At 55.2% G+C, this 16,422-nt stretch overlaps 2 protein-coding genes across 5 annotated transcripts; one reads left to right on the top strand and one right to left on the bottom strand.

Annotated features, from left to right (window-relative positions):
• Positions 1–3,887: 3,887 nt before the first annotated feature.
• Positions 3,888–10,932, top strand: SLC27A2 (solute carrier family 27 member 2). 2 transcript variants are annotated; one of them, XM_046904834.1, is made up of 11 exons: positions 3,888–4,003; positions 4,121–4,373; positions 6,006–6,212; positions 6,662–6,820; positions 7,497–7,621; positions 7,704–7,898; positions 8,640–8,730; positions 8,945–9,143; positions 9,244–9,341; positions 10,060–10,190; positions 10,608–10,932. In XM_046904834.1, exons 1-11 carry the CDS (start codon positions 3,896–3,898, stop codon positions 10,782–10,784), a joined length of 1,743 nt encoding a protein of 580 aa, XP_046760790.1. In that variant the 5' UTR covers positions 3,888–3,895; the 3' UTR covers positions 10,785–10,932. The 2 variants fall into 2 exon arrangements, with proteins under 2 accessions (XP_046760790.1, XP_015128752.2); XM_015273266.4 differs by having other exon boundaries at positions 3,888–4,373.
• Positions 10,933–11,109: 177 nt separating this feature from the next.
• THAP8 (THAP domain containing 8) lies at positions 11,110–15,327 on the bottom strand. Of its 3 annotated transcripts, none has more exons than XM_015273267.4 (5): positions 15,287–15,327; positions 13,773–13,852; positions 13,109–13,264; positions 12,252–12,395; positions 11,110–11,885 (listed from the first exon to the last, which is right to left on the bottom strand). In XM_015273267.4, exons 2-5 carry the CDS (start codon positions 13,850–13,852, stop codon positions 11,402–11,404), a joined length of 864 nt encoding a protein of 287 aa, XP_015128753.1. In that variant the 5' UTR covers positions 15,287–15,327; the 3' UTR covers positions 11,110–11,401. The 3 variants fall into 3 exon arrangements, with proteins under 3 accessions (XP_015128753.1, XP_040510299.1, XP_025001886.1); XM_040654365.2 differs by lacking the exon at positions 15,287–15,327 and adding an exon at positions 14,232–14,319; XM_025146118.3 differs by lacking the exon at positions 15,287–15,327 and adding an exon at positions 14,268–14,319.
• Positions 15,328–16,422: the final 1,095 nt, after the last annotated feature.

Genomic DNA, 16,422 nt, shown 5'->3' with positions numbered 1-16,422 from the left:
GCTGCACGTGTTCATACGTATTACATGCATGTGCACCGTCACATGCGCACAATAGATGTACACGTATGTGTACTACACACTTAACTGTGTCACTTTGTGTGTGTGTGTGTGTGTGTGTAACGTTGTGTATATACACCAAATCCTGACTGGGGCTGTTTTCTGAAGGAAGAGCTTTGTAGCAAATGGGGAACTGAAGGCTCTGGGCATGCTGTTGTAACCCTGGAAGGAGGAATAGAAGTAAAACCCGTGCCAGCCAACGCTTTGGCCCAGAAAGCTGAGATAACCATTCTGATTCAAAACATGAGAATTACTGAATGAAAAAGGAGCTCGTCTTTATCCTGTCTCAAAACGTGCCTTTGGATTGACGCGTGCCCACGCAGCTATTTGGAAAGGAAGAGACTGCTGCCATCTCAGTGAAATCCCATCAGCTGCAGTTGAGAAGTGACGGATGAGCTGATGCAGTTACTGGATGACAGTGGTGCACTGCAAGGAGCTCCAGCAGAGGGCACAGAGATGCCATCAAAGGGAATGGAAGAGCCCCATGGAGCCACACTGCCAGCAACTCCATGAGTGTGCATCATCACATGAGCACAGGGGATAATCACAGGTGTACGCAGCCATAGGGTTGAGTCCTCGGTCCTCTTGGTGGCCATCGTTGCCGTTTGGTTGTTCGAGATTACCTCCAGATAAGCACTCATCCTCAACACGTTTCCAGCACTGTGGGCCATCACTGGAATTCCTCAAACAGACCCCCGAATCAGAGCGGTCATCAACCATCTTCCCATCCAATTCCCCGCATCTCCTCCTTTCTCTTTATTACTCAGCTTTCTCTCTGTCTCATACAATTGTTAAGTAACTGCAAGGCCCATCTCAGCTTCTTGAAAGCCATTTTGGCTCCTTAAGGTCACATAGTTCAGCTGCACTGTTCAGTACAGATTCTGAACATAAAGAGTGCCAATGTCTGGGGGATATTTGTGTACCAGTGCTTTGGGCTAACTGTTCTACGTGGATTCTCATTAAGACCGATGACAGTGTGCACACCTCTACACGTTACATCTTTATTAATCGGGGTTAATTGTGGATCCACTCGTTGCTCCCTTTCCCCTACAGGTAGGACGTGACAGTTTGGCAACAGCTCTGCACCGCAATGTTTCAGTCACTCCTCTCAGTGGGATGGGGAGAGAATGAGGAAAAACCTGCCGAACTGGTGGGTTGGGATAAAATCTGTTTATTAAGATAGAAGAGAGAAGTAACAGTGACTGTACGTACATACATAGATATAGATTGGTCTCTTCGGGTCAGATCTTCTCCTTGCTCTGCCTCCTCTCAACCTCCTGACCATCCCCAGTCTATCATAGAGTCACAAAAAGAGAATGGTTTGGTTTGGAAGGGACCTTAAAGATCACAGAGTGAACCATAGGATCATAGAACTGTAGGGCTTCATCCAACCCATCCTTAGGAACCTCCTGGGGCATCCAGTGCTTCTCTGGGCAGCACTGCCAGTAGCCTCACCGCCCTCCGAGTGATGAATTTCTTCCTCACATCTAACCTAAACCTCCCCTCATCCAGTTTAAATCCATTCTCCCTTGTCCTGTCACTATCAGACAGTGTAAAAAGTCAGCCCCCCTTCTGCTTGTCAGCTCCTTTTGAGTAATGGAGAATCACAGAGAGATCTCTCTTCTCTAGGCAGAACACCCCCAGCTCATTCAGCCTGTATCCACAGCAGAGGTGATCCAACCCTCTGACCACCCTTGTGCCTTCCTTTGGACTCACTCCAACAGCCCCACAAACCTTCTCGTGCTGGGGGCCCCAGGTCTGGATGGAGCACTCCAGATGGGGCCTCATGAGGACAGAGCAGAGGGGCCAACCCTCTCCCTTCTGCCCCCCACCTTTTGGTGCAGCTCAGGGCAGCCCTCTGGCTGCAACCATCCAACCGAGTCCTTATCCACTGAATAGCCCACCATTCAAACCCATACCTATCTGATTTAGAGACAAGGATGTGCTGCAGGACCATGTCAAAGGCCTGGTGCAATTCCGGTAGTGACATCTGTTGCCTTCCCTTCATCCACCAATGCCATCACTCCATCACAGAAGGCCACCACGTGAGCCAGGCACAACCTTCCCTTGGCAAAGCCATGCTGGCCATCTCATATCACTTGCTCACCCTTCATGTGCTTTAACATCTCTTCCAGGAGGATCGGGCTCATCAGTCTGTAGCTGTGGGGGCTCATCCCTTCTCCCTTTCCTAAAAACAGGAGTGATGTTTCCCTTTTACATCCCTTTCCAAGCTTCATCCCATCCTGACTTTTTCTTCTCATCCCTCAGTCTGACCAGCAGGTCCTTGTTCAGCCACACTGGTTTCCTGCCTGATTTCTTATGCTGGGGGTTGGAGAGCTCCTGTACCCTCAGACACACGTTCTTAAAGCACTGCTATCTCTCTTCCATTCCTTTATCCCCAGGGATGGTTTGCCAGGAGATCTCCTCCAACCATTCCTCAATGCTTCTGGAATGTTCGCTCCTCTTTTTGAGGCCGGATTCCCAGTTCTGAAGAGTTTTATCCTGACCTCGAGGTGGAAAATTCAAATTCTGGTGGGTTTTTTTTTTTTTCCTTCCTTTTGGGGCAGGATTCCCATTACTGGAAGGTTTTACCTTCCCTTTATCTCATCCCAACAGAACCAGCCCTTGGGCACAGGGTTTTGCTGACGATGGTATTGCAAATCATTTGATAATTCCACAGCACGCAGGACTGAAATCAGGGCTGAAGGTCAGTGGCATGGCACTGAGGTCACCCCCAGCCTGTTTGGCGTTTGTTTCAATTAGCACAAAGGTTAATTATCCATCAAGACACAGCTTGCCCAATGCTCACACCCAGTTTGTGCACTTAAACAGCAGAGTTTTGGCTGGGTTTGCATTTTGGTGAGGAGGGAAAATGCAGATGGAGTTTTCTGGGCGCTGAACAGAGGTTTTTGGGGGGGTTGATTGGGGCTGGATGTAGAGATTAGAGTAGGATGGAGATTTGGGGTCTGGGTGGAGATAGGTGGAGATATGGGGGCTGTATGAAGGATTTGGGGGATGGGGAGAGGTCTGGGGGGCTGGATGTTAGATCTGGGGGGGGGGGGGGGTGAATGGAGATTTTGGGGATGAATGGATGCTTTTGGGTTGGATAGGGGTCTTGAGGCTGAGTGTAGGTTTTAGGGGGTCAATAGAGATTTTGGAGGTGGATGGAGGTTTGGGGTGACTGAATGGAGGTTTGGGGGTTGATTGGGGCTTTTTGGGGTCTGGGTGTAGATTGTGGCTCTGGATGAAGGATGTGGGGGGCTGGATGAAGGCTTTGAGTCCGTATGGAGGTCTTGGGGTCTAGAGGAAGAGATCTGGGGGGGCTGGATGGGGAATGTGGAGCTGAATGTAGAAGTTGGTGTTGGAGGTTTTGGGGATGAATGGGGACCTTTGGGGTGAATGGGAGTTTAGGGGGTGAACAGAGGTTTTTGGGGTCGATTGGACCTTTTTAGGGGCAGATTGGAGATTTAGGGGCTGAATGAAGGATCTGAGGACCAGGCTGAGGTTTTGGGGCTGGAAGGACAAACAGACAGATGGATAAACAGGACGGGCAGGTGGATAGATGAACAGACAGGTGGAAGGACGGAGGGACAGACAAACAGGAGGTGGCCAGACCTCCCGTGTGTCCATACTGGATCGGGAGGTGCGGCCCCAGGAGGCACAGCAGGAGGAGGGTGGATGTATGGATGAGCAACGCGGTGATGCAAACCACCCCCACACTGCTGTAAAAAAAAAGCAAAGGGTAAAAAAAAAAAAAAAAAAGAAAGAAAACCAACCACTCTGATCCCAGCGCTGCCAGGGCAAGGTGCGTGCGATTGGACCTTGCTCCCAGAGCACCATGCTGGGCGTGCTGGTGGCAGCCGTGGCCGGGCTGCTGCTGCTGCTGCTGCTGCACGGCCGCTGGTTCCCCTTCCTCTGGGCTGACCTGGGAGCCTTCGTGGCTTTGGTGGGCTCATCCCTGCGGTGTCGGTGGCGCCTGTCCCGGCGGCCCCCCATCACCCTCCTGCAGGTTTTCCAAAGCCACGCTCGACGCCGACCCCACCACCCGCTGCTGCTGTTCCAGGATGAGGTGTACACCTTCAGTGACATGGAACGGAGGAGCAACCGCGCTGCCCGTGCCTTCGCTCTGCGCCTGGGCTTGCAGCCGGGCCAAACCGTGGCTGTTTTCCTCCCCAACGTGCCCGCCTATGTCTGGACATGGCTGGCTCTGGCCAAGCTGGGCTGTGCCATGGCGTGCCTCAATTGCAACGTGCGGGGCCGTGCGCTGCTGCATGCACGGAGCGCTGCGCGGGCAGACATCGTGCTCAGCTGTAGTGGTGAGCTGGGGGGCTGGGGGCTGCCCAGGGTGTGTGTGTGTGTGTGTGCCGTGGTGGGGGGCTGCACAGCGTGGTGTCTGTCTGCAGGCAGGCTGGCATTTGCGTGCTTTGGGATGGGTCTCACTGCTGGTGCACGTTTTCCACACGGGGACTTACGCACACATCAGCGTGTGCAAGAGTTTGCATGTGTCAGTGTCTGTGCACGCGTGTGTCAGTGCGTGCCATTGCCCCTGTGCGTCTGCATGGCTGTCAGTGTCTGTGCGTGGACTTGCACACATCTATACCTGTGCATGTTTGCATGTATGTTGTTGTCTGTGCATGTTTGTGCGTGGCAGTGTCCGTGGATGGATGTGCACATGTGTCTGTGCACGTCTGCACAGGTGTTAGTGCGTGGATTTGCATGTATGTTGTTCTCCATGCATGGGGAACGCGTGCACATGCACAGACATACATGTATGTTAGTGTCCCTGCATGTTTGCACATCTCAGCACACGGATTTGATGTCCATGCATGCATTTACCATGCATGTCACCATCTGTGCGCGTGAGCAGATGTCAGCACCCGCACGTGCATTTGCAACGTGTGTCAATCAGTGCATGTTTGCACGCATGTTGGTGTCCACGTACGGGTTTGCACGGATTCCAGCGTCTGTGCACATTTGCAGATGTCAGTGTCCGTGCACAGACTTGTATGTTTGTATTTCTGCATGCAACCCCAGGCGTATCAGCAACTGCATGAGTCAGTGTCCCTGCAAATATTTGCACATGTGCTGGTGTCTCTGCATGGATTTGCACATCAGTGTCTCTGCCCGTGTGTCCGCACACCTGTCAGTGCCCCTGCATGCATTTGCACACCTGACAGTGTCTGTGCACAGACTTGTGTGCATGCCAGTGGCTGTGCAAATCTGCAGATATAACCGGCTGCACGTGTGCCAGCATCCATGTTGCTGCATGCAGCACAGGTGGGTGGGAGCTATTTGTGCAAGGTGTGGAAGTGTGTGAGAGTCTGTTCACATGGGGCCACATGTTTGCACACCCAGGTGTGGCCACAGCCATGTCTGCTGCCCTTTGCACACGCGTGAGCACCCCTGACCCCAGTGAGGGTACTTTGGTGCCTCCAAGGCTGTGGTTTAATTATTGCCAGATCATTACTGGGGGCCAAAGGTCCTTTGGTTTCCGTCGCATGAGGACGTTTTGGGGAGCAGAAGAAAATCCATATGTACATACCTGGACAGGGCACCCATTTGGGGTGCTCAGGGTGCCCATTTGGGATCCTTGGGGTTCCCACATGGGGTACTCTGAGTGCTGGTCCTGTTGGGGTCCCCATCTAATCAAGGTGCCCATCTGGAACCCATTGAGAGCCCATCTGGGATCTCCAGAGAACCCAACCTTGGCGTCCTGGGGCACATTCAATCAGAATACACATCTGGGGTCCCTCAGGTGACCACATGGGATCTTTGAGGAACCCATCCGTGATGCCCTGGGTGCACATCTGGGTTCTGTCAGGTGCCTGGATGGGACCTTCAGGGATCCAAACCACGATGGGTGCCCATCACGACCAGGGTTCTCATTTGGAGTACATGCTGTGCCTCTCCATCTGGGGACCTCCTCACCCTGGTCCCTGTTCCCACAGAGCTCCAGGCCGCCGTGGAGGAAGTGCTGCCAGACCTGAAGCAGGAAGGTGTCCGTGTCTTCTATCTCAACTCCACATCGCCCACACCAGGGGTCGAGGCTCTGCTGCCCGCCATCGAGGCCGCCTCTGACGAGCCAATGCCCCAATACCACACCAACACTACCACTGCCTCCAAAGCCATCTACATCTACACCTCCGGCACCACTGGTGAGGCCATGGGGGTCTCCTCCTTGGAGGACAGCATCTAGGGGTCTCCTCCATGGCATATGGGAGGGTTTGGGTGCTGCAGGTGAGGGCTGGAGGGTTGGAGCCCCTGGGTGCTGTGGGTGTAGGTGGCTCTGGGGAAGTTAGAGGGGTTTTGAGTGGTCCCTTCTCCAACCTTGACCATTGCAAGCCCACCTGGGCCAGGTTCCTCCCATGCATTGGGTGTTATGAAGAATGGAGAGCCACTGTGTTCCCACTGGGACAGAGAGGCCAGGTCTAACCCCAAACAGGATCCCATTCCAACCTGCACAATTCCATCTACACCAGCTTCCCCATAGATCCCAGTGAGATCTGAAGCCCTCCAGGGCTTCCACCACCCTCATCCCATCCCACGACCCCAGGGCCTCCCTTCCCATACAGGCACCTGCAACAAGCACATTTCCCACCCCTAGGGCTGCCCAAAGCAGCGGTGGTCACAGAGATGAAGGTGATGATGGTGGCCAACCTGGCACGGATCTGCGGCCTGCGAGAAAATGACATCGTGTACACAACACTACCGCTCTACCACTCGGCCGGGCTGCTCATTGGGGTGGGAGGCTGCCTCGAGGTCGGTATGTGCCCCACGTCCCATGGGGGCTGGACAGCACGGGGTTTAAGACAGCTAGATAGGGCTGTCGGGGATGGACAGATGGGGAAATGTGTGGGGAGAGGCGTGAGGAAGGAGAGAGAAACGGAAAGAAAGAGGAAAAGGAGCTATGTCCATAAGCAGATGAGTGAGGTGGACGGGTGGATGTTTTATGGAGCTGGTTTGATGCTTTATGGAGGATGGACGGACGGACAGATTTGTGGAGGTGGACAGATACATGGAGATGGATGGATGGCTGCTTTATGGTGCTGCATATTTGTTAGAGATGGACGGACGGACGTTCGCTGGGGAAGGATGGGTGGATGTTTTAAAGGAGATGGATCGGTGCCTGGAGATGGACTGAAGGACGATGGAAAAACATGCAAGAGTGGAGAGAAGAAATGTGATCTATAAATGGATTAGTATAGGGATGGATAGGCAGACAGATGACCAAAAAAAAAGGGGGGGGGGGGGGGGGGGGGGGGGGGGAGTGGAAAAAATAGAGAGGAATGCAAAAGACAACAGAAAAGGAGAGGAGAGACCTTAGATATTGGGTGAAGATGTGAGTGAGCAGACAGAAGAACACACATGGAAACAGACAGACGAAGAAAAAGGCAAAAAAGAGGGAAAAAGGGAACAGTCACCTCCCCGTGTTCCCACAGGAGCCACCTGCGTCCTGCGAGCCAAGTTCTCTGCCTCCCAGTTCTGGGACGACTGCCGCCGCTACAACGTCACCGTCATCCAGTATGTGGGCGAGCTCATGCGCTACCTCTGCAACTCACCCAGGGTAAAGCCCCACCGGCCCCAAAGTCACCCGGGGGGAATACAACACCGTGGGGCAGACGCTGAGATGCTCTCTCCCTTCGCAGCGTGCCAATGACCGGGAGCATGGGGTGCGTTTGGCGATAGGCAACGGCTTGCGGGCAACGGTGTGGAAGGAGTTCCTCCAGCGCTTCGGCCCCATCTCCATCAGCGAATTTTATGGGGCCACTGAAGGCAACGCTGGCTTCATCAACTACACTGGCAAGATCGGGGCCGTGGGCAGGGTCAACGTGTTCCTCAAGGTGAGCCAACAATGCCAGGAACAAATGCTGACCACCTTGGGGATGCCAGTGCACACCCTTAAGTTGGGTTGGTGCAAGAGCGGGGTCTCCAGCGTGCCCTCCTTGTAGTGGCCAATCTGGGGAAGTTAACACTGCCCTACAAGTTGGGTTTCCAGGGTGCCCTCTTCATAATGACCAACCTGACGAAACTGGTATGGTCCATCAGGTTGGGTTGACACAGAAGCAGGATCTCCAAGATCCACTCTTCACATCCAAAAGGAGAACCTACTCCTGGTTAGCCAGTGTTGACTCAGCGGCACTGACTCCAAGTTTCTGGAGTGTCTGTGGGAACGTGGACACCTCTATAGCCCTAACACAGGCCACCACGGTGTCAACCCTTGGTTTCTATCCACCAGACTACTGAGCAAAACCTACAAAAATAGGTTTTTCCACTCTTTTCCCATTGTTCCAGGTCTCAGCACTCTCCCACAGATCTTTGATTTCAAAAGGTACAGTGGATGAGCTTGGTGAAGCTGAGTATATTTGATTAAATCTTATTTAAAAGGCCATTATTTAAGATTAAAAAACAAAACTTTGTAAGATTTTGGGACTGGATGGTGGGGCGGGTCTATGATGAGTTTTAATGAGCAAATGACAGAGGGCCTAGGCTGGCACTGGAAACAGAGACATCTTCTCGCTCAGTTTTATCCTACATTTCTCTCCCACCCACCGACCTCTCTCTGTCCCTCGTCTGCCCTCCAGGCTTTTGCTTCCTTTGAGCTGATCAAGTACAACGTGGAGGAGGATGAACCTGTACGCAATGAACATGGATTCTGCATCCGCGTCCGCCCCGGTAAGAAGAGCCTTGTGATGGCCTTTATGGCAGGGCAGATAGCAAAGAGCTGAGATGCATCAAAGCCACCTCCTGGTCCACATCACCAGCTCTTGGTGGTTGGGAGCCACCAGAAAACCACCAAAGTACAGCATTCTGTGGGGCACACAGATGACATTCTCCAGCACCGAGGCAAGTGCTGCCTAGCCCCAAATCCTCCTTTCCCTCCCTGAAGGTGAAACGGGGCTGCTGGTCATCAAAATCACCAAAAGCACCCCTTTCCACGGCTACGCGGGCGATTCCCAGAAGACAGAGAAGAAGATCTTGAGAGATGTCTTTGTGAAAGGTGACGCCTTCTTCAACAGTGGTGACCTCCTCATGATGGACCAGGAAAAATTCCTCTATTTCCAGGACCGTGTTGGGGACACCTTCCGGTAATTCCTTCTGGCACGGTCATTCCCACATCCATGTGGGCAATGCCATCTCCCAGCCCAAATTCCTCCTCCTCACAGCTTCATCCCTTTGCTTCCATAGCTGGAAAGGTGAGAACGTGGCCACGACCGAGGTGGAGGCCACTCTGGCCATGGTGGACTTCATCCAGGAGGTTAATGTCTATGGGGTGCCTGTGCCAGGTGAGTACCAGGCAGTGCAGGGACCAAAACAGGGACACGGTGATGCTTCAGTCACATGATGTGGGTCTGAGAAGCCACCAAGAAGGCGAAAGTAGGACCTACTGACCCAAAACAGGATCCCACAGTTGTTTGGGGTTCACAATTACAGACACAGTGGTCCACCATGAAGAGTAAAAAGGGCTCTGTTGCCCGAAAGAATCATACAGCAATTGTAACATATTCACGTAATGGTCCAACTGGCTGCCAAGAAGGTGAAAACAGGATATACTCACCCAAAATAAGTGTCTGGGAACATTCTGTGAAGGTCTAAGTGCCCACCGAGGTTAAAGAGGTGACCTGGTTGCCCAAGCCAAATGGTCAGAGCTGTTTTGGCCATGGAATGTCCCCATAACGGTCCAAACAGACATCGCAGAGAAATCAGAGGGATCTGATAGCTAAAAAAAAAAAATGTATCAACATCTGATATATCCTGGGCAACTGATGCATCCCAATAACGGCCACAAGAGGCCTCCATGTTCAAGGGCACTCAGTTTCCACATGTAAATGTTTGTTATTTCGGACGCACGTGGCACGTCCTCTTAATTACGTGCTCACAGAGGTGGCCGAAGTGGGACGAAGTGACCCAAAATAAGCACCCAGCAGCACTCCAGGCCACTTGTCACCAAGAAAACTCAAGTTGCCCAAACTTGCCTTAAACGACCCCCGGTGCTGTCGGCAGGGTGTGAGGGGAAGTGTGGCATGGCGGCTGTGCGCCTGAAACCCGGACAGAGCTTTGATGGCGAGAGCCTCTACACCTTCACCAGGGACACGCTGCCCATCTATGCTGCACCCCGCTTCGTGCGGATCCAGGTGAGCCTCGGCGCGCTCCAGGAGTGGGTCTTCCCTTCCCAACAGTGGTCCTGAGGCTTCCAGTGGTGGTTGTGATGACAGCTTCAGGACCACCCTGACATTGGGACACCCTTGAGAGCACCACGGTGCCCCTCCTTTCCAATGATATCTGAGTCTTGCCAATGACACCTTCTGGGTCCCTGTAGTTCTGATGCTGTTATCTCTAATCCCATGCTGATACTGTCACCACTTCCAACGTTGTCACCTGGGTCCTCCTGGCACGATGGTGTCACCACTTCCGCATCATCGCCCTGTGCTGATAACAGAGTTGGGGTCCCATGTCTTTTCCAATGCCCCCACATTTCTGATGACAGTGGACACCACCCTGTTCAGGTAACAGCGTCAATCCCCAATTTCTGACACCATAAATCTCCACAGAATGTCCTGGAGATCACCGGGACCTTCAAGCAATGCAAGGGCAACCTTGTCAAAGAAGGCTTTGACCCCAACATCATCACAGACCCGCTCTTCTTCCGCGACGAGAAGAAGAAATCCTATGTGCCCATGAACCCAAACATCTACGCCAACATCCTGGATGGGAGCCTCAACCTGTAGGAGGAGGAGCTCGGCCACGGCTGATCATTTCACAGACAAATTTGGGAGGGGGGGGGAATCATTTCTGACGGCACCAGAGCATGATGAGGGCGACAGGCTGGTTTCGGCACTCATCTCCATATATAAATTAAAGGCTTAATTCCAGTAATTTGGGTCGAGCTGGATGTCTGGATGATGAGAGGTGTATTCTGGGCTCCAAACTGCGGTTTCCTCCTACTGGAGGGGGCAGATGGTGCCCCCAAACCCTCCCCACTGCCAGGAAGGCGCTTCGGTGTCAGCCCTACAAATATACCACGCCCCCAAGACACTCTGCTCTTCCAACAAATACAGCACAAAACTGATTTATTTCCCTCGACCCAATTTTCTGCTAGATCAAACACCTCCATCAGCTCCAAGCTCCCCACAGACACAGGTTGACACACTCATCAATTAGCTCACCAATTCGGTCGACTTCTCCCTATAGCAGTTTCCTGGTGAGCAAATCCAACCGGGGAATGCCATCCTCAATCCTCGTCTCCAGATGCGAGCTGTCCCCTTGATTTTTTTTTTTTCCCCATAAAAACAAACAAACAAAAACAAAAAAAAAAAAGGCAAAAGTGTTTCCTCTATTTACACCCTCACTGTCCACCGCTGAGCAGCTGCGGCTCCTTGGGGGTCCTGCGGCACTCAGGGAGGGCCCGGCGCTCCCGTTGGAGCTCACCCACCCGCAGCCTCAGCCTCTGCTCCCGACGTTTGCAGGCCTGGAGCTGCCGCTGGGCTTTATCCAGGGCGTCCAGGGCAGCTTCAGCACGGCGCTTCCAGAGCAGGGCGCTGCCCACCTGGTAGCTGTGCTCGCTCTGGATGTAGGCGCCGGCCGGCGGCGGCAAACGCAGCATGTAGAGAGAAGGAGAAACGGGACGGGAGGGTCCAGGGGGGTCCTCTTCAGGGAGGGTGATGGTTTCTTCGTCCTCTGTGGTCACCAAAAGGGTATCCGGGAGGTGACCGCGGGCGCCTGAGGGACCAGGAAGTGCTGGGACACCGGCGGGGTCTTCGCCTTCGCGGGGGAAGCAGGAGACGTCAGTGGAGAAGGGGGGGTCCGGGGGGGCTGTGGGGGGGTCCTTTCTGTAGGGAGAGAAATGGGAGTAAAATGAGGAGGGGGCATAATGTGGTGGGGAGACAGGCAATGGCCAGAGGTTAAATGGGGTGGAGGGAACACGGTAATAGGGGGGGATGATGGAAGAGGGCTGAATGGAGTCGGGTGGGGGGACGAGAGGGCAGGGGGTTAAATGGGGTGGGAGGACATAACGGCTGGGGATTAAATAGGGTGCGGGGGTTAAATAATATGGTGGGGAGACACAAAGTGGCAGAGGGTTAAATGAGATGGGAGGGACGACAGGAAGGCAGGGGTTAAATGAGGGAGCAGAGGGGACGGCATGGTAGCAGCACCCTGTGCTTCTTCCCCACCCCAGAGACCCTCACAGCACTCACCTCCACTTCCTGGTGACCCCCCTGGGAGGCTTTGGGCTGTCAGCGTCGGGTGGGTGGGGTCTGGGCTTAGTGGTCCGGGGGGGTCTGGGGGAGGTGGACTCAAAGACGGTGGGGACAGCACCTTCCTTCAGGCGGTGGTAGCCGCTGTGTTGGAGGGGGGAAGGACACAAAAAGAGGAGTCGGTGTGTTTACGGGGAGGGGCGCCAGTTTTTAAGAGTATCAGGGTTTTAGGAGTATATACTGTATATAAAAACCATGTCCTCACACGCCATGCCCCTACATGACCCCATGGCCCACGTCCCCATGCCCCACATATATACATAGGAGTATATATTATACATAAAACCCACAAATCTGAGGGCTCCCTGGGGTGCTCTGCATTCCTAGGAGAGCCAAAAAGCCCCGGGGGAGGGGAGGATTTCTAAAGCCTGGATGGGCTCCCAAAAGCCCCCAGAAAATCACTGGGGTGCTCCAAAGCCTGGGGGAGAATCTCCCAAGGTGACCCATAAACACCAAAGGTTCCAGGGCAGGGTTCTTTAGGGGGTCTAAAACCATGGCAGGGTCCACAAAAGGCCCTGGGGAGTCCCTAGGAGGACCCCCACATCCCTGGGGGCAGGATCTCAAGACGAGAAATCGAGGCACGGGGAGTACGGAGGGGTCAGAGCAAACCATTTCCACCGAGAGTAGGGAAGGATCCCAAACTGGGAAACTCAAACAGAAAGCAAACCATTTCCACACGGCAGAGGGAGTACCAACCTCCCCCCCCCCTCCCCCCAGGTCAGGAGGAGCCCACTTGAACCCAAAGCAGAGGGGTGTCCCTCATTAGGCACCCCTTCGTTAGGTGCCTCGTTAGCCACCTGAAGCCGACGATCTCAAAGCAGCTCTTCTCAAAGTGCTGTGAGCAGAAGTAGATGTACTTGGAGGCCGGGTCCCAGCGGCCCTCCCCGCTCGCGTCCCTCCGCCGGCTGTTCTCCAACCACAGTGCCCGACGGGGGTTATCCTTTTTGGGCAGCCTGTGGGGGTGGGGACACATCAGCTGTGCTCCAAAATCCACCCCCTACGCTGTTTTCTGAAAGGTTGGAGGAGTGGACCCCCCCCCCCCTCCGGTATGTGTGAATGGAACAGTCCAGGGAGGGGCTGGGAAAGGAGATGGGGATGAACTATTTGTAAATAGAATGGGGGGGGGGAGGGGAAATGAGGGCACCCCCATCATAAAGGGGGGGAGGCACACCGGGGAGGGAACCATTAAAAAAAGAAGGGAAGACATCTTTTAGGTCAAACCCTTGGTAAAAGAGAGGGAAGCAGCTGGGTCAGATCAGCGATAAAGAAATGGGAACACACAGTTGGGCCAAACCATTGCAAAAAGGGGGCGAGGGGGAGGATTAAATCAACCTCAAAGAAAGGTTAAAAAAAAAACATTAAAATAACACCACTGCACAGGGAGTTCTGGGGGGGCGATGAGGGGGGGGGTCCCTGTGATGTCCCCACCCCCCTCCCAGCCCCTCAGGCAGCACTACCCACCTGTGGAAGGAGATCCCTCTGCTGCGGGTCTCCCGTGTGTCGCGGGTGCAGCAGCCGGCGGCGGAGCAGTGCCGGGGCATCTGGGGGACACAGGACCCCCCCATAATCACACACAGTCCCTGCTCCCCTTCCCCTCACACCCCAGCTGCCCCCAGATCCCTACGGCTTCTCCAAAATCCACGCTCACCCCATTCTCTCTCCCACTTCCCCTGCCCGCCGTACCCCCACTCAAAGCTCCCACAGCCCCAAAGGTTTCCCCACTACAAACAATCCCATAGCCCAGTGCCCCCTCTCCAGGGTCACCCCAAACCCCACAACCCCGACGCCCCCCCAAGGAGCTTCCTCAGAGCCCCAGGTGCCGCCCCCAAACCCACAGGTGCCCATGAGAGACACTTGAACCCCCTCACAGACCCCTAAGAGCCCCAAACATCCTTCCAGAGTCCCCCACTGTAAACCTATGGGTGCCCCCCGGAGCTCCTTGAGCCCCCAAGAGACCTCTCAGAAGCCCAGACATGCCCTCGGAGCTCCTCCAAGCCCACAGATGCCCCTCCCATAGCCGCTGCAGATGCAACAGTGCCCCCCAGAGCTACCTCTAACTCCTCCCTATAGACACCCCAAACCCACATATGCTCTTCTATAGCCCCCCGAGCCCCCACACAGACCTCTCAGAGCCCCCTCCAGAATTTCACGTGCCCCCCGACCCACAGAACCCCCCCCAGAACCCTCTGAACCACCTTAGAGATCTTCAGACCCCCAAATGTCTCTCTCGACCCACCCCCCAGACCCACAGGTGTCCCACAGAGCCCCCCCAGAGTCCCTTGACGTCCTCCCCCAAATGTACGTATGCCCCCCAGATCCTCCCAGGATCCCATAGTGGATCCCCTCTCTGGGGATGCCCCAGAGCAATGCATACCCCACACCTACAGCTCCCCTCCCAGAGCCTTCTGTGACCCACAGGTTCCCCACAGACCCCTCTTATAGACCCCCCATTGCCCCCTGCACACCACAGAACCTTGCCAAACCTACAGGTATCCCCCAGGACCCCCCCAGACACACAGGTAACCCCACAATCCCTCCAGGATTCAACACCTTGCCCCACAGCTACACCAGACCCCCCCTTCGAGACGTCCCACACCCACTGATACCCCATAGAGCCATCGATTTCCCTCCAGAGCACCCCCGGACCCACAGCTGACCCCTTGGGACCCTACAGAGACCCACACAAAACGCACAGGTGACCCCAATACACCCCGACCCCCACAGGTGCTCCCCAGAGACCCCTGAGCCCACATAGAAGCCCCTCAGGAACACCCTTTGGGGGGGGGCCTATAGAAGCACGTTGCTAAGGGCCGCGGTTGCTAAGGGGGGCGGCCGGACTGGGCCAACGGGGGAGACCCCCACCCTAAGGGCTCGGAGGGGGAGTGGGGGGTGTGACCCCGCCCCTGGGGGTCGTGGTTGGGACATGGGGGGCTGTGAGGGGCGCTCAGCTCGCCCGGTGTGGGCCGCGGCCTCACCTCGGCGCTCCCATCCCGGCGCCGCAGCCGCCGCCGCCTCCAGCTCCACCTCTCGCGAGAGCACCCTCCCGCCCGCAACTCCCGCGAGAACGCCCGCGCCTCGCGAGAGCGCCCTCCCGCCCGCAAGTCCCGCGAGAACGCGCGCGCCTCGCGAGAGCGCCCTCCCGCCCGCAAGTCCCGCGAGAACGCGCGCGCCTCGCGAGAGCGCCCTCCCGCCCCGCCTCCCCCATCTCATTGGCTGCGCCGCCGCGCCGTCGTTTGCATGCCGCGCTGCTATTGGACAAGCGAAGCCCCGCCCACCGCCCCATTGATGAGCCGTGGGGAAGAAGGGAATGAATGACCCCCACTATAAGGGGGGGGGGGGGAAGGAATGACCCCATTAAAAGGGGACGGGGGGATGAATGACCCCACTATAAGGGGGGGGGAGGGGGGGATGAATGACCCCACAATAAGGGGAGGGGGGGATGAATGACCCCACTATAAGGGGGGGGGGATGAATGACTCCATTATAAGGGGAGGGGGGGGATGAATGATCCCACTATAACCCCCCACAACCCCTTATACCCCTGTAGCTATAAGGATGGTGGGGGGTCCCAGCCCCCAAAGTGCACCCCCACCCCCCTACGAAATAAAAAAGGATTTGGAGCGTTTCAAGGCAAATCTCCTTTATAGTGCTCAAAAGGCTGCTAAGGGGGGGGGGGGGAGGGGTTGGAAATGGGGGCACAGTGGGGTCGGTGGGGGCGTCCTGAGCCCCCCAACCCCTTCTGCAGCCCTGAGCCACACCATGCAGGGAATACACACAATCTTAAGCCACGCCCCACCTTAAGCCACGCCCCTTTAAGCCACGCCCCTCTTCAAGCCACGCTCCATTTAAACCCACCCTTAAAACAAGTCTCCTTAAGCCACGCCCACTTTGTGCCACGCCCCTTAAGCCACGCCCCCCTTAAAACCCACCTCTTTAAGCCACGCCCCTCTTTAAGCCACGCCCAATTTAAACCCGCCCTTAAAACGTCTCCTTAAGCCACGCCCACTTTGTGTCACACCCCCTTTACAGCCACCTATTTAAGCCACGCCCCCTTTAAGCCACGCCCCCTTTAAAGACACCCATTAACCCATGCCCCCTTAAGCCATGCCCC

The sequence above is a fragment of the Gallus gallus genome, chromosome 31 (assembly GCF_016699485.2).
Source record: "Gallus gallus isolate bGalGal1 chromosome 31, bGalGal1.mat.broiler.GRCg7b, whole genome shotgun sequence".
NCBI classification, from domain to species: Eukaryota; Metazoa; Chordata; class Aves; order Galliformes; family Phasianidae; genus Gallus; species Gallus gallus.
This window is presented reverse-complemented; position numbering and strand designations above follow the sequence as displayed.